Source organism: Botrytis byssoidea, assembly GCF_014898295.1.
Source record: "Botrytis byssoidea strain MUCL 94 chromosome Unknown BBYS_004, whole genome shotgun sequence".
Taxonomy (NCBI): Eukaryota; Fungi; Ascomycota; class Leotiomycetes; order Helotiales; family Sclerotiniaceae; genus Botrytis; species Botrytis byssoidea.
The window spans coordinates 565478-591856 of record NW_024065845.1 but is presented as its reverse complement, the minus strand read 5'-3'; the positions used below and the strand labels follow the sequence as shown (position 1 = coordinate 591856).

At 36.7% G+C, this 26379-nt stretch overlaps 8 protein-coding genes across 8 annotated transcripts; 3 read left to right on the top strand and 5 right to left on the bottom strand.

Moving 5' to 3' along the window:
* Positions 1–159: 159 nt before the first annotated feature.
* EAE97_002284 (uncharacterized protein) lies at positions 160–3892 on the bottom strand (the record flags this gene model as incomplete). The annotated part of the gene is made up of 3 exons (XM_038872795.1): positions 160–1064; positions 1124–3166; positions 3220–3892. The coding sequence occupies 3 exons, from the start codon at positions 3890–3892 to the stop codon at positions 160–162; spliced, it is 3621 nt and encodes a 1206-aa protein (XP_038736001.1).
* Positions 3893–4308: 416 nt separating this feature from the next.
* Positions 4309–5464, bottom strand: EAE97_002283 (uncharacterized protein; the record flags this gene model as incomplete). The annotated part of the gene is made up of 3 exons (XM_038872794.1): positions 4309–5120; positions 5176–5323; positions 5375–5464. The coding sequence occupies 3 exons, from the start codon at positions 5462–5464 to the stop codon at positions 4309–4311; spliced, it is 1050 nt and encodes a 349-aa protein (XP_038736000.1).
* A 1636-nt stretch (positions 5465–7100) lies between these two features.
* Positions 7101–8427, bottom strand: EAE97_002282 (uncharacterized protein; the record flags this gene model as incomplete). Its single annotated transcript, XM_038872793.1, has 2 exons — positions 7101–8324; positions 8377–8427. 2 exons carry the CDS (start codon positions 8425–8427, stop codon positions 7101–7103), a joined length of 1275 nt encoding a protein of 424 aa, XP_038735999.1.
* A 2742-nt stretch (positions 8428–11169) lies between these two features.
* Positions 11170–12065, top strand: EAE97_002281 (uncharacterized protein; the record flags this gene model as incomplete). Its single annotated transcript, XM_038872792.1, has 4 exons — positions 11170–11347; positions 11427–11455; positions 11507–11653; positions 11712–12065. The coding sequence occupies 4 exons, from the start codon at positions 11170–11172 to the stop codon at positions 12063–12065; spliced, it is 708 nt and encodes a 235-aa protein (XP_038735998.1).
* Positions 12066–12714: 649 nt separating this feature from the next.
* EAE97_002280 (uncharacterized protein) lies at positions 12715–13920 on the top strand (the record flags this gene model as incomplete). The annotated part of the gene is made up of 1 exon (XM_038872791.1): positions 12715–13920. One exon carries the CDS (start codon positions 12715–12717, stop codon positions 13918–13920), a length of 1206 nt encoding a protein of 401 aa, XP_038735997.1.
* Positions 13921–14227: 307 nt separating this feature from the next.
* On the bottom strand, positions 14228–15011 carry EAE97_002279 (uncharacterized protein; the record flags this gene model as incomplete). The annotated part of the gene is made up of 2 exons (XM_038872790.1): positions 14228–14859; positions 14945–15011. The coding sequence occupies 2 exons, from the start codon at positions 15009–15011 to the stop codon at positions 14228–14230; spliced, it is 699 nt and encodes a 232-aa protein (XP_038735996.1).
* A 198-nt stretch (positions 15012–15209) lies between these two features.
* EAE97_002278 (uncharacterized protein) lies at positions 15210–17407 on the top strand (the record flags this gene model as incomplete). The annotated part of the gene is made up of 2 exons (XM_038872789.1): positions 15210–15507; positions 15561–17407. The coding sequence occupies 2 exons, from the start codon at positions 15210–15212 to the stop codon at positions 17405–17407; spliced, it is 2145 nt and encodes a 714-aa protein (XP_038735995.1).
* A 667-nt stretch (positions 17408–18074) lies between these two features.
* EAE97_002277 (uncharacterized protein) lies at positions 18075–19524 on the bottom strand (the record flags this gene model as incomplete). Its single annotated transcript, XM_038872788.1, has 3 exons — positions 18075–19075; positions 19138–19227; positions 19278–19524. 3 exons carry the CDS (start codon positions 19522–19524, stop codon positions 18075–18077), a joined length of 1338 nt encoding a protein of 445 aa, XP_038735994.1.
* Positions 19525–26379: the final 6855 nt, after the last annotated feature.

The following is a 26379-nucleotide window of genomic DNA, read 5'->3' as shown; positions in this document are numbered from 1 at the left end:
CCAAAATCAAAACCAATCCGATAATTTACGCCCATTGCTTTGCTCTGCTTATCTCGTTTGTCACCGGGCTTACATTACTCCTTATTTATTGTATCAACGCAATTCCGGCTGCCTCGTCTCCCTGCTCGCTTTCCTCCTCGCTCATTTTCGTATTCCGTCTCACATCTCCATAATATCTCCATCGCCTCCACCACCTAGACTAAATCTCCCGTTTTCTATCGCGGCCACACGATCCAATTCCTCCTGATATCCTCTCCTAACATCCGCCAACGTAACCACTCTTCTCTTAACACCCCCATTCGCATCCTCTTTGCCGCCCTTTAACAGACCTCTACCACCACCTCTTCCCCCATTTCCTCCCTCTTTTCCTTTCCCGCCTTCACATAAAATCCAGGCATGTTTCGGATCCACACAGCTCAGCGCATTGATAACCGCGACGTATTGTTTCGTAACCAATGTCTCTCCTTCCTCTCCTACTTCTCCACTTCCTATTTTACTATCACTCTCTGACGAAGCTTGGAGACGATATAGTCTCTCCAACGAGATAGCTGCCGCACCACGGAAGTCAGAACGTTGAATTCGCCACGCGTAAAGGATTTTATGGTATGGAACCCCATTTGTGACCTCTACGATGTTTGCGCATTTCTGGGAAAGAATATCATCGACGAGATCTTGAAGACCAAGGAAAGGGAAGGAAATGAGCTGAGTAGCGTGAGAAGATTCACACATTTTTGTAATGAGCAATCTGAGGGAGGATGTTTGGAGAGCGGTATTGGTGAAGAGGGAGAGGGCTGAGTAAGCGAGTTCGTAGCGAGAGGTTTGGAGAGCAGCGTGGAAGAGACGACTGTGCATTTCGGTGCTGAGTTGAGGATCATGTTGATTGGGTTTGATAAATTGAAGGGCGAGACGGGAGAAATCGATAACGAAGGAGTACATTTTTTCGTTGTCGTATAGAGAAACAATGTGGGAATAATATTCTGGAAGACCTGCGTTCAGAAGATTCTTTTCTGTTTCATCTAGTAGGCCTGCACTATGTGTTGCGTGCTTGCCGTACAATGGAAATGCTAGAAATCGTGGTTAGTCATGGCAAGTCTAAAACTGATTAACGGGAGTTGTAGCTTACCCATCCCGAATGCAGCCTTCTTAAAGTACAATGCTGCTGTACGTGGGTCATTAGTAGCCAGGTATGCTCTTCCTTGAATATATGTAGAGAACGAATCAGGGTCAGTGAAGCGTGAAAACTCCATTGCTAAATCAGACTGGTTATGCTTCAATAAGAAACATTGAATGATAGCAGGTGAAGATTCGTATTTGCTATCAGGTTTGCATAGTTCAGTAATGAAGTCTGTCAAGGCTGTAGGCATCGATACTGCCTTGTCTAATCCGAATAAATGTCTATGAACACCTTCTAGAACAGTGACAGTCTCGTAGAATATTGGATTCCTAGACAAACTGGATGTCGAATCGTCCAATGATTTTGAGCTTTCACGAGTGGGAAGAGGTACATCGATCTGGGTTTTAGCCAACCATGAAAGAAGTTCGAGCCTTTTGAGCAGGATTAGAAGTTGATTGAAGACCGCACCAGTCTCAAATTGGATACCTTCTTCTCCATGGTTAATTTCAACCTCAATAAGTATCAACAAAAGAAGTTGATCAAGACAAATGCTCTTGTGTAACTCAATAGTCTCTTGAACTCCTCTAACAATCAATCGATTACCCGCGTTAGCTAAAGGCAAAGGATGCTTCGAGTCCTTTCCAATAGAAGTGATCATAGATTCAAGAAGAGCTTCGTACACGTGCGAATTGACATCTCTGAATGTCCCTCCCAAATTTGTTACTAGTTGATGATACTCTTCATCACCAATTTGATTCGAGTAGTCACAATTATCATATAAAGTCTTCATCCTCGCTGATGGAAGAAGCGTTGGCTCCTCATAAAGTTGACCCAACAAGGCAGAGCGAAAGCCATGATAAAGAACGTCTGGAACCGCCTCGCCGAATAAGGAACCAGCTGTGAGAAGAGTGGATACATACTCCATTCCAGCAATAGACTGTTCAGGGTTATGCCATATTCGTTCCAACTCGCTACAACCTCGGACTGCTGATATTCCATCTGCTGATACAACCCAAGGCATCTCTCCCATAGGGTCAATAGTTAAAGATAAGGCTTCGCCTCTTTGTTTGTCTAGCTCAACGAGCAGCCGATAGAATCGCCTCCATTGTGCATCAGTGGCAAGACGAAATTGTTCAAAATCGATACCTCCGTCTGGTGCTCTACCTAACGTGGCGGTAGCTGCAATGCTTGTGCATAAACGTTCAGGTAAAGGTGCGGATCTCCGCGATGTATCTCTCGATGTTCCTAGACCTCTTTCGTAGATGGCCAATCCAGTCTCGATGGTTGCATGGGTGAATTTACCAGGATATAGTATGTACGCTAACCACTTGTCGGTGGAATCTAAAGCATCGCCAGGGTAGACGGTAGGTATGGGCGTTTGAGTCAAACTTTCGCTCACCATAGCTTCCCAGCCCTCACCCCACGATTGCTTAACTTCCTCTTCACCACCACTTCCAAAGTAAAGCTTTTGAACTCGATAGGTTGTATTATTTTTCCACAAAGTCCACAAGGTCAAGGAGCTTCTTGTTCTATCCGGAATGACTGAAAAATCTGCCATAGTCCAAAGGTCTAAAGTAGGCGCTTGGGGGACTAAGATGTTGTTGGGGAAAGAATCTGATACGACAAGATCTCCGCTTTGAGCGGCGGGAGTGACATGCCAAAACTTGAATTGTCCTTCACCAATTGGGGAATATGTAACACATACAGCGCTTTCATTATTATGGCCATAAACTTTGACCAATTGTGAATATGAAGGATCGATCACGGATTTTCTAGGGTTCTTAGGATCTATTTCCTGGCCGAGAATATCACCAACGTATGCGATTCGTCCGGTAGTCAAGTTCCAAATTCGAAGGTTGTGATCCAAAGATACCGTGAAAGCATATGATTGCCCATCAATGCTAAATGATGGTGAAGATATAGAAGTAACTGCGGATAATTCAATGTTGCTGTTTGCGTATCGAATAGTGTTGCTTCCCTGGAACGGCATCAAGGCCTTCAACCCATCTCTCCATCCACCTGGATTATAATGTAGTTCTTTCCACTCGGAACCTATTTTACCTGTCAGTTAGCCACATCATTTCCAGAAAGCAGCTTTGACATACCATCTCCGCCAGATTTTCTGTCTAACTTTAGAAGCCCTCCGTCGAAATTAGAGATCAATAACTCATTCGCACTAAGCGCAACCATCCTATGAGGTTTCTTGAAGCTGAATACCGATGATATATATGATTTGCACCAATTTCCAACATTATTCTCAGTGCTCGAAGGATTGCGAAAGAAATCTGGCCAAAGTCTTAAAGTATAAAGGTGGTGCGTTTCCGTCAAAACAAATGCGCTGACATAGTCGTGTTCCTTGCAATCCGCGAAAGCAATGCACCCAGGCTTAATAGCACTTGGGAATTGTAATCTCAGAGTAAGGTGTGTATCCGTCGTATTTTGCTGTTTCGATACATCGACCGCTTGAACTGATAGCACCTTTCCATCCTCCAACACTCTCCATAAATAGCTTCGGGGAAAGACATCCTGTGTGCGATGGTAAATAGATCCAGCAGTAGCTAAGTATTTTTGTTTGAAAGACTTTTCGTCCTCTGCAACAGGTGATTCTGTAATATGAGGTCGCTTTTGTGCTATTCTTGAGGCTGGAGTGCCATGTGCAGGTAAACGAATCGCAATTGTAGAATTTTGAATGGATGAATCGAGGTTTAGTCGTATCTCCTTATAGGAGTAGAAATGTCCCTTATCAGCCATCTTATCCCCATCAATCGCTGGTCTCATGAAGAGTTTTGGTGAGTGTCAAGAGGTTGGCGCATGCTTTGTTTTGACGCGGTTCTTTCTAGAGATCGCGGCGAGCTTCACTTTTTAGGTAGGCGGCCGCTAGCGCGCTTTTCCAGCTACCATATATATTTCATTGTAAGCTATCACTCAATGCAAACTTCGTATCAAGTAGGTATTACCCATAGCTATAGAAATTGATATGTGCTACTAAATTACCAAATACAAACATTTCTATTCATAAAGGTTTCGCATTGATGAAAATGATAGAACCCTTTCCTCCCAAGTTCACCCTAAAAGCTCCATTTGTCACCCATGACCGCTACCATGCCTCCATGCCAGCTAAAGAGCAAAGAAAAACAAATAACCGTTAGAACCCCATAAAATCATGATGCATCTACCCCAATCAAGTACCCCTCTTAATCCTTCTCAAGATCTTTTGGACTTGGATCTCCGATACCATCTTCATTGATAGCGAAAAGACAATCGCTCTCTGGTAAACAAGGACTATCGTAGATCTTGCAAATTCTAGTCTCTCCACGACCCTTTTTGAGACTTAATCTAGTGGTACTTGCATGTGCAATAATGTTACCTCCGATAGGTTTCTTAGGGTCTGGATTGAACATGGCACTTGGTCCTCCATCAACTTGTGCAACAACTTGATTAGTGATTACCACAGCGATGCCAAATTCATCGGCTAGCCGTTGAAGCATGCGCATAAATTTTGCTAGATGCATTTGTCGAGAAGATAGCTCACCTCTTCCTGTGAAATCTGTGCGGTAAAGTGCGGTGGCACTGTCAACGATAAGTAGAGAGAATCGAGTTTCGCACATCATTTGTGCTGCTTGATTGAGAAGTTGCAATTGATGATCTGAGTTGTAGGCTCTTGCATATGCAACATTGTCCAGTACTTCTTCTCCAGATAGGCCGTATCGATTGGCTACCGCAAGTAAACGTACAGGACGAAATGTGCCTTCCGTATCGATATACAAACATTTACCTTCTCCACCACCCATATCAAATGGCAATTGACAGGTAACTGCTAGAGTATGGCAAATTTGACTCTTTCCAGTACGGAACTCTCCAAATATTTCGGTAACAGATCCTGTTTCCACTCCTCCTGCCAGAAGTGTATCTAATTGCTTAGAACCGGTCGTAATGGAGATCAATTCGCTTCTTCGTTGATGCATTTCGGTGGCGGTTGTAAAACCCATAGGGACCAGTTTCGATGCTATTAAGATGTCAGCAAGTCTATGAAAGACTTTAAGTCATTGTATATAACTGACCTTCGGTAAGAATCTTTGTGGCCTTCTGCTCAGAGATACCCTTAATTTGTTCTAGAATTCGCCGCGGCGTGTATGCGACAGACTCTACAGTATTGTAACCACCATCCACGATCATTTGGATGTCTCTCTTAGTTAGACCTGCAACACCCTGACATGATGATTAGAAAATGTGTGAAATGAAGGAGAAGAAATGGCTTACCTCTAAGGCAGAGAGTGGCGTTGGTGCACCAGGACCTCCCATTCCTCCATCGTCCCCAGATTGAGAGGCTTCGATTTCTTCTGAAGTCATTTTATGGACGAGATGTTTGAATTATAATGAAAGTAGTTTGGTGAATTCTCAGAATGAACGGATTAAATGAAGGTATCGAGTAGGCTTTTGTGTTGTTGAAATGTGACGATTAATTCTTGGAAGGAATGAACGCGTTGTTAACGTGCACCCGAAGATTAGCCAAAATCACGATTTCACATGATTTGAATATCTGTATTAGTCATCGGCCAACCTCGATGTCATGGTGTAGGCAAGTCATAGATGACATAAATGTAAGTTCATGAGTCGTATTCTAATGAGTATTCTATAGTCTCTTTTGTCTATTTCTTCCAAGTCACCCAAAAATGCAGCTTTTCAAAACCCCTTTCATAACTTTGCAAGTTAGCTTTTCAAGTTAGCTTTTCCTTGGCCTCACACCCAAGTGCCTTTCGAGATTAATCCGTCCGTCTACTTACTCTCAAGTTATCTACAGAATGGATATCATGCTTCATTTAGGAATCCCAGTTGTGTTATGATAACACAAACCCAATACTCTGAATTTGAAGACTGTCTTTGGCAAGAAAATTTCTAATAGTAATGAGGATATACTTCCGAAAGCTTCTTCCACAAATGCAATAGCAATAAACAGTCCGATATCCGAGCATTCTTCACCTCTTCAGGAATTTCCTGTATAAATAAATATAACCTGAATATGTAGATTCTTGTCTGAAAATAGCATCCTCACCCTCTCCAACACAATCTCTCGATGCAAGTGATTGGACCCCTTATAAATTCCCTCCAAATGCACTCCATGCACCAAAATTCTCGAGTCCCCCTCCTCCTTCAAACATGCATGAAAAACATCCTCTCAATCACAACTTTTGAATCTAAGATATGATCTACACACTAAACAGAAAACCCTATCCCTTTTCCAGTAACAAAGACTTACCCAAGAATCATTATTCGAGGATCCAAAATCTATTTACAATCCATCTGCGCCACATCTCGCGGTGGCAGCATGTAGACAACAAAGCTTTAGCAGTGTAGCTGTAGACCGAATAAGAATAGAACAAATATCATCCTTATTCTCTAAAACTTTTTGGTCCATAGCCCGGGGAGTGTGGGGAGCGTAGGATTTGGAGAGGATGCTAGTGCTAGCGAGGTAAGAATTTGTTCAAGTTGAGAGTGCTAATACGAAATTGTTGGTCATTATCGGACACGGGATGAGAGAGACTGGTTTGAAGAAAATACAAGCACCAAATTCTCATTTCGAGATCAATAGAGAACAAATGCAACCCAACATAAACGAAGAAGAAAAAAGGACTTGAATATGTAATTATCATCTATCATCATACATCTCATCGTTACTCATTAAGCTAGACTACCTAAGCAATATGATTCATTTTCCTTTCCAAATTTCCCTTCTCACAAAGCAAATGTACGATTTTCCCCATTCCCTTCAGACACCAATAATACTCAGCTATGAAATATTGAAAACGATTTTAATCCCCACCAGCCAAATTTGATATAACACCACCCCCATAATATGTAACGCCAATGATGCTTGAATTGCTCTGCCCGTCCATTTAATCCATTATGTGTCGTTCATTCGTAATATCTTCACCTCAAACTGGTCAGCATACCTGTTTGACTACGCCGTCTTATTTCCAGTCACTGTTCAAACCACGGAAAATCTTGTCTTTTTCTGTAGCTTGTTTGGGTGTAGTGGTGCTAATGAATCAGGGTTATTGACATTCCAACTCTCGTGACGGTTTACACCTTTTCCTTTGATGTGCATAGGCGGCTGAGTACCGAATGTGCCTGCAGGTAAAATCTCAAAACCAGAATTGACTCTCCTGATTGCCTTATTTTGATGAAGTTCTCCAGGTATGAATTGCGAAGATGGAGAGCGACTCTTAAGAAGTGGGACTTTAGACTCGATGGTGCTTTCAGTATATCGTTGATCTTCAACCGCTTGAAGATTAGATCCATGTGCTCTGTCCATACTGCGTAGATGATGCGATGCAAATGGGTCCATTTCATCATCCTCAGGGAAAAGAGGAATTGAGGAATATTGACCCTTGCCTTTAGTTGTTGGTTGGTGAGAGAATGATGGAAATGCGGGAGTCAAGATTTCTGGAGAAGGAGTTCGGGTAGGATAATTGAAAGGTCGATTCGGTTGTGGATGTCTAACACGAGAAAAAGTCTCATCAGAATCATCAGAAGTACCAGATGAGCGTTCATTATCAGCAGCGGCGGCAGCATCAGAGAGTGATAGTGAAATCGAAGCATCTGATCGACGACCTCCACGAGGTTTGTGAGTATAAACTCTGCCGGTTTCTGAATTTCCTACGAGATGATCAAGTGTCTCTTCATCATATTGATGTTCTCCGACTGTTCCAAAACGTAATTGCGACGACTTTGTTGGCTTGTAGGTTGCTCGTTGACGAGATGAACTATGGGGATCGGTAATAAGAGTATCATCATCGCTGATACTTCTGTGGCTTGAGAGTAATGCAGATTCGCTATATCGGAAGTTTGACTGACCGGCTTTAGGAGGTGTTGGGCGATTATAACTATCGGGAGATGCGTGTGCGTTGGAGCTTGAATCTGGAGAAGAGAGTTCAAAAGATGAATGGCGCTGAAGTTTGATGCTAGGCACAGGAGTATTGGTTCCGGATATCCATATTCCATCCACTTGAATCCCACTTTGAATGGCACGAACTCCGAATGGGATTTCGACGCCTTTCATGGGTTCGACAAATTGTCCGCTTTGCCGTAATTCTTGGATCTTCATGCGCTTCTCCTCATTAATGACTTCCTGTCTAGCAACTATTCTGTTTGTCCATAATAACTTAATATATCCCGCGCAAAAAACTGCCACAATAGCACATCCCAAAACCTGATATGTATTAGTGGGTCAGTTGCAGGCAAAGGAGATGTAGAAAACTTACAAACGTCATCTTTTCCCACAATTGCCAGGAAACGAAGAATGATATTGCCATGTTGAATACGAATTATTGAGTATATTCGAATTCTGCAAAGTAATCTCAAAGAGCGTTTTAAATCTTTTTGTCCAATTTGATTCAAAGCAAATGCTTCCTACAACTAGGAAGCTTCTACAGACTCTGAAAAGTCTGTGTGGAAGGTAGATATCGCAGTATGAGTTGAAGAAAACGAAAAGAAGCGGCCGAGAAAATTTTGTATGTCCGTGAATTTGCTGTCGCCAGATTTGGAAGTCACTTTCTTATTAAGTTCTCTGATTAGGCAAGAATGATTCTCATCCAAAAAGAAACGCGCTCAGTCGTTAACCTTTTGAAATAATATATTCTCAACAAGAGTAACAAGAGGCACTCTCAAATGGGTTCTCGAATGGAACTTCTTTTGATTATTGAATGCAGTTGACTTCGATTTTAGATTTAAGAGTACCTTCATTCACTCGGCTGGGCCTCTCGTCAAGTTCCTAATGTCTGATATGGTAACGAACGTAGGATGGCTGATGTTACTAAATGGAGAGAGAGGCTTGGAAGATTTTGCGACCGATAAGATAAATGTTTGGTGAACGGGAGTGAATATATTATTCAGATTTAGGTGCGTGTCTAACGTTGATCAACGTAAATATTTTTGCATGTGCCCAGGTGGTTGATATTGTGGTTGTTACTCCAAAAAAGAATGGTAATCGCTTTGGGAAGGTCGGTTGAGAAAGTGAATGTTCTCTACTCTGTCACTTGGGAGAAGAACACCAGGAAGGCTTTTGACATATAATTTCCTTGTGTGCTGGCTCTTCGGAAACCTGCAGATTATACCACACTTTTGGACTTCGAATGAACGTGGTATTTCCAATCTAAACATTCGGAAATTTGTGGTGCTACAATCATGCATGCGTACCTTAACACCTCTTTGAAATGGTAGAAATTATTCCGAAGAACCCTCGAAAGCAGTACAACTCCAAATACTGGAAAGCAACCCAAGTATTTATTTTAAACTAATATCCACGAAGACGAATGATAAGAGAGAAAACCCTTGGTTCCGTTCTCAGGGATGGATCAGAAGACTTTTTCTAACATTCGGAGACAAGTCTCTCACAATTGGGAGGAGGATGGAACTTGATATACAGATACGAGGTTCAATGGAACGCCTACATGAATACCATCACATTTGACTTTCTCAAAACCTTGTCCGTGCCTGCAGGTCTCAGTGTCTGCGAGCATCTCTAACAAAAAAGAAAATTATTTTTAGGAGGATATGCATATTGAAAACGCGCATAACACCGGCGAGATCGGATTGGCTGAGATATCTGCTTGCTTCTTTCTACTAGATGTATTTCATGCAAGTAGACCTGAAGCTCATCAATCAGAAGTCGCCGTTGAAAGAATTTGCCCATTAGGCTATTCTAGATCAAGGTTTGGACCAACTTTTCCTTCTGTAGTCAAGTGACACAGGTAACACAATAGGAGTGGTGCCATGATCTATTGAAATATATAATCGTCACACAATTCGGAGGCCGGGCAAAATGGAGAGAAGTTGGAGGGCTGATGAGCTTAAAACACAAGCTTTTCCCTTTCGACGTTAGATGTTCGTGCCGGTATGGGATCCTCCATTTCGTTTCTTGCTTGTCATGTTGAGGACCCGTCAAACGTTTGCCAAGTATTCTTAACAGATCAATCAATAGGAATTCATGCCGTCGTGAGAGGAAGGAGAGATTTTTGACAAAATTAAAAAATCGGAAGGATGGTTCCTTGGTTTTAGTGGGAGCTTCGAGAAGTATTCGAAATTATGGACCCTTGATCTGACAACCGCAACATTTATCTGCTGCGATTGTCAGATCAATGTTTCCAGACTACGAGGTACCATAAAAGATCAAGAATGGAAGAAAATCAGAAGAGTTACAACACTCAAGACTTGGTGCTGGAAGTCTATGAATTCGTTCAGCTCCTTGGCTTCCTTGACCATACGTGTTACATGTTCAACAAAGTTGCTTGAGAAACTTTGCTGTCAACTACTCAGCTATCAAACACATTACGACTACTGCATGGATCGGTACGAGAAGCAAGGTAGGAATCACGATCATTACTGCTGTTCATCTGAGTTTGGGATGCCATTTCAGCTGTTGAGGATATGGGAACCGCAGCAAAAAGTGCGACTCATGTCATACATTGTCTATTCGTATCGACTTTGCTAAATCCCTTTGGAATTATCGTTGCTGGCAGCTAGCGATACGTCATACAATTTTAGAGCTCATCCCGAAGGATTGGTTGAGGCCCCGAGTAGATACGTTTATTCGCCTTATCCTCAATATCATGCCGTCGTAAGTATTGTGATAAACCTTAAATAATTCCAACTTCCCACATCTATCTATAATGGAACCCAACTCTCTTTATCAAAATCTTTGGTATACAAGGTGGGGGATTATTTCAAATTATCGATAATGCCTTGGAATGATCGACCTCGGTTCGGCCAACGAGAGATCAATACAAATAATGGAGACTGACCCTCTCTCGTGATCAGCCCAGAAAACGGAGCACTGAGCGTCCGAGTGGCTTAGGGAAAAATCGTTTCCAGATAAACGACCAATCAACCAATTCTTGCAACGAAGACGTCAATGCTAAACTCTCGAGTCTTAAAGTTCAGTACTCGAATGGTTCAAATTCCCCAGCCCACTTCGTTTCCAAGTTGTGAGTTCCAAAGACAATTGATTTATATCCCGTAATTGCTCAATTCTGTTATTCATTATACAAGACCTAAAAATGCCAATTATTCGAAATCCATTCGCAAGGAAACAGGATGCTGGGTTGCAGCCGTCTCAAGACCAAACTGTATCTCCCCGCCCTTCCTTCGAACGAGTTTCTACACAAGCTTCTCGAGCATCTTCGATGAGTATCAAAACGGCGAAGAGCGAAGAACCTCCGGAGTATAAAATGAGTGGTATGATGCCTTTGTTTAGATGCAACCAGGGTCGCCCAGAAGCAATGGGAAAACTTGGGCTAACGGGAGAAATGTATAGTTGTAAATGATAGTGGCGTGTATCTACCTGTCAGTATAGGCAAACCCACGACATGTCAATATAACTAACTAGTCTCAAAGCCGTCCCCGCCTGAAAAGAAGAGTTTCTGGCCTCGCAGCAAGAGCAATCTTTCTGCAACCTCAATCAATACCCGAACGACCTCAAATGATGCGATTGATCCTTTCCCAATTTCAAGAGAGTCGTTTGATTCATACAGAAGATCATTTGTAAGTCTAGATTTTCCACAATCGTGATGCAAGTAGGTCGGTCTCTGATCTCTGCAAGGATATCTCCGCTAGATCGCCCATAAGCCCCATCGATGGACACGCTGGACGACAAAGTCTTGATTCAGCAAGACTACCTCGAATGCAGCGATCTGCTATTGGTGATAGACGATTCGATAGACAGCCACCAACGGCCGAAGAAGGATTCGAAGATGTAGGGCTAAATGATAGCGCCAATGACCCTGCCAAACAGGTCAAAAAGAAGGGGTTCTTTTCGAAATTCGGCGATGAAGCACTCCCATCGTTCCATATGCCAGGTAGAAAGCGTGGTCAAAGTGGGACAGGAGAAGAACTCGGGAATATCCCGAAGCCAAACAGCACGACTCCAAAGGTAGAGATAGATGAGGTTCGCTAGGGCGTAATGATGAGTATCAATCTTCTGGAAAGGAGAAGTTAATAGGCGTTTGGATTGAATTTTTGTATATACTGCACCAGTATACCTACAATCGCTTGGGAACTGGTCTTAGAAATATTGTGGCGAGGGTCGTACATCAATTACAGATGCCGCAAAGCTGCTGGTATAATGATAATGTAAAACTTTAATAACACAAGGCTTATTCTGTGACGTCTAACGAGTACAGGCGATAATCGAAGCTAGAGGGTATGGCTATCACTAGTAGTGTGGTATGGCAAGCCTGCTCAGGAGACATCGGTTTCTACGCTACTTACAGAATCATGTGAAACAATTGTTCTATATCGTCTTATGTTTTCTCAACTATAGACAAGAAGATTCCGAATCATGGTAACAGATCAAGCACAAGTTCGAAATCCAAACTTCTGGAATTACAGTCTTCAGGTTGTCTAGAATGCGGAAAATGCAAGACCTACTAGGTTGGGTGCCTATGATGGAATTTGGCGGGGCAGATTCGAGGATTAGCGTTATCGACTAGCTTATCGTCAGAAAAAAAGTTGTTTTCTGCCCATTCCCCAGAAACTTTTTTTCAGCATCGAGCAATCACCCCTTCAACCATCGAACCTTTTTCTACCGTCGTAAAACTTTTCAGATGGCGAAGACAAAGCCAGGAAACAAGAAAAATAACAAAAGCGAAAAAGCTGCCCTCGATCGCACCTCCGCAAAATCTACAAAAGCTTCTTCACCGCCCGCAAACCCAATGGATTTGATACTAAAAGCAACGAATCGTCTACAAGAAGGCGACATTGAAGGTGCTGTACCTTTTGCGAAGAAAGCTTTGGAATTGGTGGATGTCCAAGCAATTGAAGCACTACCCGTCTTAAATTTGTTAGGAGAAATTCATGTAGAATTGGGAGATGTCGATTCGGCGAGACAATATTTTATGCAAGCAGCTGGAATCGATGAGGATGGAGAGGTGAGTGAGGAAGTTGGAGGTGGAGCTGAAAAGTTTTTATGGTTGGCACAGTTGAGTGAGGAGGGTGGAGAGGATAGTGTCGGATGGTATGAAAAGGGGGCCATTAGTTTGAAGGCACAGATTGGCGCTTTATTGGAGAAGGCAGAAAAGAATAAGTTGGATGAGGCGGGGCTCGCTACTCTGGAGGAGAAGAGGAGGAAGTTGGCTGTGGCGCTCTGCGGTGTCGTCGAAGTTTATATGACAGATTTATCTTGGGAAGAGGATGCGGAACAGAAATGCGAGGCATTGGTCACAGAAGCTACTATGGTCGCACCAAATTATCCTGAACCATGGCAGACGTTGGCAAACGTCAGGATATCACAAACTAGAATGGAAGATGCGCAAGCAGCATTGAAGAGAAGTTTAGATTTGTGGAAAGATTTACCTCCCGAGAGTGATGTCGTTCCGGACTTCCCTACGAAAGTCAGTCTCGCGAGATTGTTGATGGAGGCGGACATGGATACAGAGGCCATCGAAGTACTAGAGCGCTTGGTTGGTGAAGATGATACCAGTGTCGAGGTTTGGTACTTGGGTGGTTGGGGATTGTATATCATGGGAGAGAAACAAAAGAACGGGGAGAACAAACAACAAGAGAGTAACGGCGATGGAGAGAGTTGGAGGGTCTCTTGGATTTCAAGTCAACAGTGGTTAAACCATTGTCTTCGACTCTTCGAGCAACAAGATTATGAAGATGAGCGCCTTGGTGCTCACGCCAAGGAGCTGATTTCGATTTTGAACGCTGAATTGGGTGAGGAGGTCACGAACGCTAAGGTTGAACTTGGAGACGATGGAGAGGGCTGGGAGGAGGATAGTGATGATGACGAAGAAATGGCCGAATCATAAAATAGATTTTCTGGGTACAAGGGTCGAAAAGTGTTTGATTCCAAAGGGACATGGAAGTATATCACGGCGTTTGTACAGGGCGAGCGCAACGAATGAGCTGTTATGTGATGACTGATAGATAATGAAAAGACTTATGGCAATGATCATTGCGTATCCATTACAAACGGCGAGTTTGGATATGTTTTAATCCTCCTCTCACTTTATTCCGTATGATATCTACTTTTATGGACAAAATCTCTTTGTAGATTGCCCCAAACCAACGCCAGCAATGCAACTCCATACCTGGGAATAATATGTAACCATATAATCATGCTTCAACCTTCAACTTATCCACACCCTCAATAGGTACATCATCATAGTCCTCATCCTCCTCAACCTTTCCAGCCATACCTCTCTCCCAAAGCTGTCTTCCAGTAAGCGCAATAACAGCTTCCTTCCCCTTATTCTTCTTTTTCTCTGCCGCTTCTTCCTCTGCTTCTTCCTTGACCTTAATTTCTTCCATCTCCTTTTGGAACCCCTCTCTCCACTTCATAAATGACTCTCTCGTAACCGGCTCTCCATGGAACTTCTTATTTTCCTCGGCCTCTACCGCCAACAATTTCTGCTCGTGTTCCTTTTCCTTTGCTTCCTGTCTTTGCGCAATAAGTTGCTCTGCGTTTTCTTTCAGAGTAGAGACCAATGTGAAGATCATAGCCATTCCCATATTCTCCTCAATTGTTTCCGCCAGTCCATCAAGGAGAATTTGTTTATCATTTGCGACACTGAAAAATGGATGAATAGGCGCATTCGGAGTTGGTAGTAAATCTAGAATAGGTGGTTCTTCGGGATATTCTTCTGGGTATTTCACTTGTAGAAGCATCGTCGGAGGTTCTGTTTCATCGCCATCTTGGTTTGTCACGTCGAGTAGAATCGAAACTCGATATTCCGTCTCTGATATATCTGTGAAGAGTGTTAGGAGGGTTTCTTGCGGGGAGGACAAGAATCTGGAGCCCGGCGCTGAAAATTGTCGCCAGAACAAACATACCATGAATTTCCTCTGGAAAAATACTGTCGAGGACCTCCCTCTCCTCAATTTGATCTTCTCTTCCCATCTTGTGCAATCGCTTTACTATTTCCCTTTAAACAAAAGCCTTCGATATATTTCGTGGGGTGGTGGGTTAAAGTTATGCTACCCAAGATTAGCTTAGCGCCGATTTGAAAAAGTTTATCTTTTATCAGACAAAAAAAAGTTCCCCAAGTAAACCACGAGGCAGCCCATCCGTGGAAATAAAATCAACAATTGTACCAAAATGGCTCCAGTAACAACATCGAAGACAATGGTGACAGGTGTGAAGAGAAAGTCGGCACCTGCGAAAGACGTTCATGTGAAGGAGAATAAAAAAGCGAAAATTGATTCGGGGAAAAAGGGAAAGGACTCAAAATCTAAGCCTGTAAAGAAGGTCGAATCTGAGAGTGAAGAGGAATCGGACTCTGATGATGGAGGAGCTGCTTTGGACTCTACTTCTGCGGATAGCGAGGATGGAGATACGGAAATGAAAGACATAGAAGGCTTACATCCAGACAGAGTTAAGGCTGTTGCCGCAAACAGTGAGCTCCCTCCTAGCATTATATTTAAGGGTTTTCATACTTACACATCATAGGTCAATCATCGAAAGAGGCACATGCGAAACAAAAACAATTGGCAAATGAGAGAAAGGCGGCAAAACCATTAGCAGATCAATTGGCACGCACGAAGAAGATTTGGGAACGTTTACGCCGAAAGTCGCATGTCCCAAAGGAGGAGAGAAAACAATTAGTCGAGGAACTTTTCGAGCTCATCACTGGCAGAATCAAGGACTTTGTTCTTAAGCATGACAGTGTAAGAGTTGTCCAAACCGCAATCAAATATTCCAACCCAGAGCAAAAACGATTGATCGCAAAGGAGCTTGCGGGAACATATCGTCAATTAGCAGAGAGTAGATACGCCAAGTTCTTGATTGGAAAACTGTTGGTTCAGGGAGATGATCAAATTAGAGATCTTATTGTTCCTGAGTTTTATGGACATGTTCGTCGACTTATCAAGCACCCTGAAGCTGGATGGATTCTCGATGATATCTACCGTGGAGTCGCTACCAAGCAACAGAGAGCTATTATTCTTCGAGAATGGTATGGCGCTGAATTCGCCGTTATGGAGAGAGATACCTCTACATTCTTGACTGGAGAGCTCTCAGAGATTTTGGCTGCTGAACCTGGAAAGCGAGCACCTATCATGCGATATCTACAAGAAATGATCAACCATCTCTTACAGAAGAAAACCAACGGTTTCACTCTCCTTCACGATGCTATGTTGCAATACTTCCTCAATGCTAAGCCAGGTACTGAGGAGATCACCGACTTTATCGAGTTATTGAAGGGAGATGAGGAAGGCGATTTGATGAAGAACTTGGCATTCACTAAGTCTGGAGCAAGAGTCGTTTGTCTTGCTTTAGCATATGGAGGTGCCAAGGACCGTAAACATATCCTCAAGATGTACAAGGATACATTACAATTGATGGCAGGAGATCCAAATGGACATATCGTCATCCTCACCGCATACGAAGTCATTGATGATACCGTCTTGACTGCGAAGTCTATTTTCCCAGAATTGCTTAGCAAGGACGAAGAGAAGCAAGTCGAAAACATTGCATTCTCCGCTAACGACCTCAACGCCCGTACTACACTTCTTTACCTTTTCCAAGGTCGCTCAAAATCTCTGTTCCCAGCAAGCCATAACTCCGATCTCGAAATACTCGCTGAAGTTGATACAATCAAAACTACTACCTCTAAGAAAGATCCAGAAATCCGTCGCCAAGAATTAGTCAAGTCTCTCTCTCCCTACCTCCTCAAGGCTATCGCCTCTGCAGCTAGAGAACTCATCGCCACATCTTTCGGTTGTCAATTCGTAACTGAGGTTCTCTTTGGCGCCGAAGGTGATAAATCAGCAGCTCTTGAAGCACTCGCCGAAGCTGTATCTGGAGACCCAACATATATTCAACCTCCTGTCGAGGAAGGTGCAATGAGTACAGAACCTCCTTCCCATATCGCAAGCACACCTTTCGGTGGAAAGATGATTAAAGCTCTTATTGCAGGCGGTCGTTATGACCCAGCTACTAAGTCCGTTGTGCCAATCGTACCAGCATTGAACTTTGCGGATATCTTATATCCCCATATTAAGGAGTTCATTGTCGAATGGGCCACTGGATCCAGTTCTTTCGTGGTAGTTGCATTATTAGAATCCGAATCCTTTGGAAAGAAGGACGAAGTTAAGAAAGTTTTGATTAAAAACAAAAAGAAGTTGGAGAAAGCGGCAAAGGAAGAGACTGCGGAACAGAAGAGTAAGAGAGAAGAGTTCGAGGCAAAGGAAAAGGACAAGAAGGCCAGTGGAAAGGGTGCTGCAAAGAAGGCAAAGGGTGGAAAGGAAAAGATGGTGGGTAATATGGGCTCGAGTTTGATCTTGAGCATGATCTAGGCATGTGATATGGAGATAAGTGGATGAAATGGGGAAGGGAATCGAGATTTGAAGACAGATACCGATGTATAGAACGAGTGCATTGTAGGAGTCTCGGCGTTGTGTTAAAAAGTGATCCATAATCTATAGATACCTGGATGCTTTACCTTAGTATCCAATGTACTCAATATAATGTTGCATAACAGAATATGTTCTTTTGATTGTTTAACTCAATTCAAGTGGTGAGGTGAGGATTGATGGAATATGGATATTAATTTCGAGCTCCGTCCGGGGATCCTTTGAGCACGAGTACAAATGATGTCAAGTCGGAGATGTAAATGGAAAAGGATTCAAAGGGTTATTTTGTATAAAGATAGCGAGGACCAATCTTATATGCACGCACTTTGAACTATTAAACAATCGTTCAACTAAGTTACGAGGGAACAGTGAAGGATCAGAACTTGTGTCCTAAGTGTTCGGAGGGGGGAAAGGGGAAATGGGGTCAGTTTTGAATGTAAGCCGACTTTTGATTTACTCTATCTAATTCTATATCTATCGAAAAATCCCTAAGGTATATCCTTGAAATACCCACTATGTACCCAGAGTAACTCCTTCTCGTATTGCATATCACTTCCCCATCTAATCTTATTTCTCACGAAAAACACTCACTATTGTGCCCCCTCGATTCTCACCCCTTAATCGCCAAAGACGCCTTCAAACTCCCCACGACCGCAAAACAAATCAACGGACTAATGGCATAAGCCACCGTTATAAACTTCGCAATCGCCATCTTCTCCTCCTCGTTCGCACCACTCACATCCGCCAGCGCTGTGAGTTTTGTAGCCGGTGGCCCCGTCGGCATCAACATCAACACAAACCATAATGTGGGATCGTTATCCAACCATCCTGTGTGGGAAGCAATGAGGTAGATGACTCCGATGCTGATGATAGGCCATAAAATGAAGCGGATGAAACAGATGGTGAGGACGACAAGTGAGGGAACTTTTCCGCTGGATTCACCTTTCTTCATGCGTAAGAGGGAAGAGGAAAGTTTGGAGCCTACGACGACGAGTTGGAGGGCGGCGAATAGCTCGCCGATGTTTTTGAGGGAGGTGGTGAGCCAGGCTTTGAAGATACCGCCGGATGAGGGGGAGGCGAAAAAGATGCGGTGGAGAGGGGGAGTGAGGCCTAGGAGAGCACCGAGGAGAGCACCCAGGAGAGGGGCGTTGATGAAACTATAGAGAGTTGATATTACGTTTCGAATCTTGAGAGGTATTTTCTTCCATTCTTGCTTCGACTTTTTGGCAGCAGTAGTTCTGCTTCGGGCAACGCTGCGTGGAAGAAGAGTGGATGTTTCATTTGAGTATTCCTCCTCTTCTTCTGCGGTTCGTCCGGCGGAGTTAGTGGGATGCGCATATTCCTCGTCGCTTTCAGTGGGACTGTGTGTATGACTTGGTTTTGAGTTTTTGTCGGGTTTGTCGGGAGCTTCTTCGTCGTCTAGAAGTCTAGGACCAAGGGCGAAGGTAAGACTGTTTCCTACCATGGAAGAGACGAGGAAATAGGATTTTGCGCGGCTGAGGGCTGCGGAGGGGGTGTCGGATTCGGACATGGTTAGGTTGGTGAGGATACCGGCTGTGTCGAGGGCTTGGATCAAGAGGAGGGGGAGCGCGGTAGTGTTGTTGAAGCATACTGCAATGCTGTTAGAGGTTTGAGCTTGAGGGATATGGATAGGGAGGGGAATGAGAGCTTACTGGCTGGTACACACCAAGCGGGAAATTTAAAAGCTCTTTTAAGGAGCATTCCCAATGCCATTGATGACAAAGTATATATCAGAGCCCATACTTCACAATCGTTAGCTTCGTATATACATAGACAATTGGGCAAAACTCACTCAACACCGGTACATATCTATATGCAGTATCCGATTTCAATTCCTCTCCAACATTTGTGATTAAAAGCGCTGGTAGAAACAATCTAACAGCCGTTTTCGAGATATCTCTTGTGGAAGACTCCTTCAACAAATTAAACCTCGATGCAATAACTCCATAACTTATTGTTAAAAGAACTGTCAATGAGGCTTGAAGGGCTCCTAGAAAGACAGGAAGAATTCCTTCGGTTGCAGAATCCAAACCTCCCATAGTGTTCCTGATGCTTTTACCAGTAATTGAACGAGAAAGTCAGGAAAGAAAGTAGATATCGAGGGAATTACTACAAGATGTAAGAAACATTCAACTTATCCTACAACATATTACCTATCGCTTCCATACGCGTTGCAAACCCACCGACACGGCTCATATGTTTGTAAAATCTTGGTGCCAATGTTGTCTAATGTGCATAACGTCATATTGACAGGGGACACAAAGAAACAACCGACCAACTAATTGGGAAGATTTGTGGGAAGGAGAAGTTCCAATTTATGCAGGTTCTTATCAATTGATGAAAAGAATTGAAAACAAGCTTTCTGATACAGATTTTGGTGGATTGATCGGCCATTTTGATAGATAGTGTGACAGGAGTGCTTGCTGGAATAGGGGATGTGTACCTCGCATACATACTAGTCATTTCGTCCACCAGTGGGTGCATGGACTGACGGGACACTTCCCAATTTTCAATATTTTCAATAAATCCATTCTTCAATTGTTTGATATCAGAATTTGTATTTTGATTATTTTATCTTTATTCAAGAAATATAACAAATTTTAAAATAAATGGTTCAATATATCAAAAGATATTTACAAGTTCATTTTTGTACTGTCCCGTGAGTCCGTACACCCACTGGTGGTCTCGTATCTCGTGTCGCGTGTAGAAACTAGACGATTAAAATAGCCTTGGTAAACGTAAGATCGAATTTTCGTTTAGTATGTAGAAGGAGAACATCTAGTAATACACATGCAGTCGACAGTTATCCATCTTATTTATAAAATGATGGTCGTTAATCGCCAAGGGCAAAGACATTATCATCATGAGGAAAAAGAGACTTGAGTGGTAAGAGCAGTTAAATGGTCCGTGCACATCCTTCAACATCGTTTGCTTCACATCGACGTCGCAAGTAAGGGCTCGTTTGATTGCAAAATCCGCGCTGAATCCACTGAAATAATCCGCTCTTTATACCACCACGGATTCCGCGGTAATAATAATCCATTTCAAAAAAAGCAAATTATTAATTTATGATTTTATAATTTATATATCAAATCCGCTAAATAATCTATAGTTTTTCTAAAATATTTAATTTAAATTTTAATTCAATATTAAAACCCTATATTTAATATTAGAAATTATATAAAAAACTTTTATAAATAATAATTTTAAAAAAGTGTTTAGAATTATAAAAGAAATATATTTTGATTTTATTTTTATTTTTTTTTTCTTTTTAAAAAAAGAATTTATTTTAAAGTATTTTTGAAGCTATTTTTTATAATTATTTCAATAATTAATAATACAATTACTATTTAAAATATTTCAAAAATATTTAGAAAATCAAAAATTATTAATAATAATAATAATCGAAAATTTATATTTATATAAAAAAGAGATAAAAGCTCTTAAAATAGAATTTGAAACTTTTCTTTTCTAATTTATTATTTCAAATAAAAGCTTAAATCTATAGCAAAAGCAAATAAATCTTAAAATTAATTTCGAGATTATAATACCTTTTTCTCTTTTTCTATTAAAAATCTATTATTCAATTTCTTTTATAATAATAATATTATTTTTAATCAAAAGAAAATACTCTCTTCAAAAAAGAAAAGTTATATATAAGTATTTTATTCAAATAAAACTTATTTTAATTATATTAATTTATAATATATAATAGAATTCCAAAGTTAATAAAATATTCTCTACAAATATTAATATAAATAATAATAAGAATAATAATAATAAAAGAAATAATAATAATAGCTATATCATTAATCAAAATCCAAAATATAATATCTATAATAATTTAGAAAATAAAAAAAGCCTTTTTATCAATACTATTAAAAAAAAAAAAAAATTAATAGATTTAGAAATTGAAATTGAAAATATTTTAAAGAAATCTATAAATCAATTTAAATGAAAATTCTACAAAAAGCTTTTTTTAAGCTTAATATAAACTCATTTATAAAAAACTAATTAACAATCAGATTAATTTATTAAATAAAGAATTTTTTATTATAATCAATTTGTATAAATTATCTCTTTAAAATATTAATTTAATACTAATAATATCGAGAATCTAATTAATAATCAAATTAAAAAGAAAATCATATTGGTATGGATTTTTTCTTTTTATATTATTTATTTGATTTAATTAGTTTTATTTAGATTAAAGGATATTATATAGAATATCAATATCTTTTTAATTTATTTAGTTGAGATATTAGATTCAATAAAAAAGCAGATATTATATAATCTTATATACCTAATTATTTATGAAAAATACTTTTATAAATAAGCAAAACTAATAATCAAAAATATTATTAATATCAAAATTATTATATAAAAAACTAATCAATTCTTTAATTTCTATTCAAAACTTATATAGCTAATAATAAATTTATATATTACTCTATAACTTTAATATAATTAATAATTATTTTATCAAATAAAAAAAATAATTTTACTAATTTAATTCACTTTATATTTCTTTTAAATAAAAGTATTAAAAAATAAAATAAATATAATTCTAAAATATATAAAATAAAAGATTTATATTCTTAAGATATATTTTATTATTAATTAATTTAAAATTAGAAATGGAGTAATATAAATAGTTTATTATAAGCTATATATTATTAAAAAGATTTCGAAAAACTATTTCTTCTAAAATTACAGATAATTTACTTTATATAAATAAATCTTTAAAAGATTTTAATAAATCAAGAAACTATTTTAGTGTTTTATATATTCAAATCAATAATCCATTATCCCTTTAGCATTAAGTATATTATATAATTATATAAAACTATTCTAGTAAGTATAAGGCTTTAAAAGCTAATATAGTTTTTAAATTTGTTGATTTCTTATAATATTTAATATTTAGTATATATCAATCTTATAATAAGCTACTAATATTTATACGCATAGATCTATTTCAAGTAAAGTTTGTAAATAAGATTTATAAAGAGCTTAAAAAGTAATACAAAAAGAAAGAAAAGGAAATTTATATATTATCTATCTCTTTATAATAAGTTATAAATAAAGAATAGCTTTTAAGCTTTAATAACTTTTGATTTGATAATTCTGTTTTCTTTATTATATATTTTTATTAATATAATCTTTATATTTATTCAATTAGATATTAATATTATATTTCTTAATACTATTATTTTATTTAATATTAATAATATATAAATATTTTCAATATCTATTTATTAATTAAGAATATATGAAATAAATAAAATAAATATATAGAACTAAACAAATAAGAAATAACTAATAAGAAATAATTAATAAAAAACAACTAATAAGAAATAACTAATAAGAAAATAGTAAAGTTTAGCCTTTCAAAATATAATATTTATTAATAATAGGGGTTGCTAGCTCTATTATTCTTTAAAGAAAAATATTATTAGTATTTTTAATAATTTGTCTTTTTACATAAAATATATAATATTATAGTATTATAAATTAAATCAATAATTTACTTAATTAATAAATAAAAAGAATAGAAAATATACTTTCGAAATAAATAATTATAAAGGATTCAATTACCTCTTAAATTATTATAAAAATAATAGTATTTCATTTTCAATATTCCTTTATATATATAAATTAATTCAAAACCTTTTTAATTAAATATTAAAAAAAAACTTTTTTCAAAAGCAATTTAATCGATTTTTAATATTTTTTAATTTTTTGTAATATAATAATTATATCTAATTAATAAAAAAAAAACTTAAAATAAAAATATATTTATTCACTTTTTGTTTTTTATTAATAAACTTTCTTAATAATTTTTGTTACTTTTTTTTTAGATTATTTTCTTATATTTTGAGTCTTTGTTTTTAAAGCTTTTTTTATATTTTTATTTTTAAAAAAAGATAATCTTTCATTTATATTTAGTTTTTATTTATTTATTAATCTCTTTTTGAAATTAATATATAATATAGTTTTTTTATATAATATATTTATAATTTATATTATAAATATAGAGTTATTTGGAATATAGAGTTTTCAAAATTTATATTTGAATTATTTTAATTTATTATAAAAAAAGTTTCAATTATTCAAGAAATCTATATCTAAAAAGCTTTAAGAATAGGGTTTGAAAGAAATGAATATTGAAAATTAAAAAACTAAAAATATATATTTGTAGATTTATATATTATATATTATATATTTTAATTAATTATAATATTTGTTTTTATAAAATATAATTATTCCAAATTTAAAAATATTATAAATATAAATAATATATTTTTAATTATAATAAACTTTATACTAAAAATATTAAAATTCTTTTAAACTTTAAAGAATCAAAAAAATACTGAGAATTATTAAATTTAATAAAAAAAAGATATAGAAAAAGCAAAAAGAATATTTATAAAAGTAAAAAACTAAAAATGTATATAATTAAAAAGCAAGAATAACTCCTAAAAAATTAGAAATCGAAAAAAAGAAAGATAGAAAAAAGTATTAGATTTTTTATACTTTAAAAGTATTTTATAAAACTTTTAATTATTTAAAAGTATTAAAGAATAAATAAAATAAAATGATTATATAAATTCAATTGAATATTGAAATTATCACGGCGCAAGAGGTAGGTACTAGGTAAGATGTATGATATTCTATAAGAAGTGAAGAAAAAGGCGGAGAGGCGTTGACTATATAAAGAGCAAATACCTAAGGCATTCATATAACTATGTATTAAACCCGTAATAATACCCCCTCTCAAGAGCTTATTTATTCCAAGTAAACTAAAACTATTATATAGTTTACTATTATATATAAATTAAATAAACAATCGAATTCATCAAATTAATAGCTCAGATATTTTATATTAATCTAGCTTTTCTTTTGTAAATCGATTTTCGAACTCCCTATACCTTTTCTAAGTATTTCAATATTAATAACAGAATTGCTTTAACTTTAGGATCATTTAATACTCATTTTAATAAATCAAGCTTTTCAGAATATATGCAATAATATTCTACCAATAGTTTTTCGTTTCCTTTTAAATTTATTACTAGTTGTTAAATAAAAGTATAATACTTTTATTTGATTAAATAATAATAATCATTTTTATTATAATTATCTATAACTCCTTTAAAGATTTATTTTTATATTAATTCACTCTCGCCATTCTCCTTTTCAAGGATTCTATCTCTAATAATAATTAATTCTAATTCATTAATTATAATTTATATTAAAAAACATATTTTATTGATTACAAAAATAAATAATGAATAATAAAAAACAGGAAATATTCAAATATTATTTAGTAATTAAATAAAATAGAAATAAGAATAAACTTTTATAATCTTATATGACCTTATTTACTAATTATTCAATTTCTTTATTTTCCAAGAAGTTTTTATGTTTTTAATATTTACAAATATCTTTTAATTTATATAATAATGTAATAAATCAATATAATATCAGTTTATATTTTTTTTATATATTATAATTATTTGCCTAATAAAAGCTTATAATTATAATAGAATTCTTTTCATTCTATCCATTATCTTATTACCCTTGAAAAACTCTTATTTCTATACTATAATTATATCCGGCGGATAAGATTTATTAGGCTCTATACTAATATATAAATTAAATCTATAATTAATAAAGAATAATGAATAGCTAATAATCTTCAAAATTATATTATTTAATATAAATTCAATAAAAAGTAATTATTATATTCAATTATCTTAATGAAAATTTATAAAGGCTTGTAAATATTACTTAAAAACAGAATTTATTTATTTCATTTACCTATCTATTTATAAATAAAATGTTAAAGAATATTAAAGAATTATAATTAATTATTTAGCTAATTAAAACTAGAAATCAAATATAAACTATATACCATAATCAGAGATAATGTTATTTGATAGATTATATAAAATATAAATATAATTAATAAAAATATTAATAAGCTTTTCTATTATAAATATTTTAATTTTTATAAAATATTTTATTTTAGTTAATTAATAAATAACAATTAGAATATATTTGTATATGAAATTATAATAAATATAATCTAGAAGTAATATAATATAATCTATTGATATATTAAATTAGACTTAAAAAAGGATTAGTAATGGGCATAGGAATCTGAGTAGAATTAATTTTAATAACTTTATGCATATATAGAGCTTATATGCTTATATATATAAAGTAATCTTCTGGTGTATTTGTAATTACTAATAAATATGAGAAACGAGATCGATTGTTTTAGTTCAATCTGAATGCTCAATTAAATTAAATAAATATATCCTATAGATAATTTATATTTTTAATTTATTATCTAATAAAATCCATAATTTTTTTTGATAATATATTCTATTATTTGCTACATAATAGTTTTATATAACAACTTAAAGTGTTTTCCTGAATTCTACTGATTATTTATATATATACTAATTTTCGATTATTATAATAAATTAATAAACTATATTTAATCTTTTATAGATATTATTAATTAATTTATTAATTGATTTATTTTCTATGAATATTATAAGATCTATTAATACTAAATGAATATCAGCTTTTAGTTTATTATAAAGATTAATATTGAATTTGTTTATTAATAAAACTATATACTTTCTATTTTTTAAATATTTGTTTTTTTTAGTCACAAAGTTTGATCTATTCTTTCTTTTTTGGTTTAAAATATTTAATTAAATAGCTTTAGATCCTAATTAATAGATTATACAAAAATTATAATAAAAAAGAAATTCAGATTAATGGATTTATTATTAATTTAGAGCTTTTATTATAATGAAGTACTCTAGATTCTTATAATTAATAAGAATCTCAAATTCCTACTACAAATCTTAAAGCTCTAA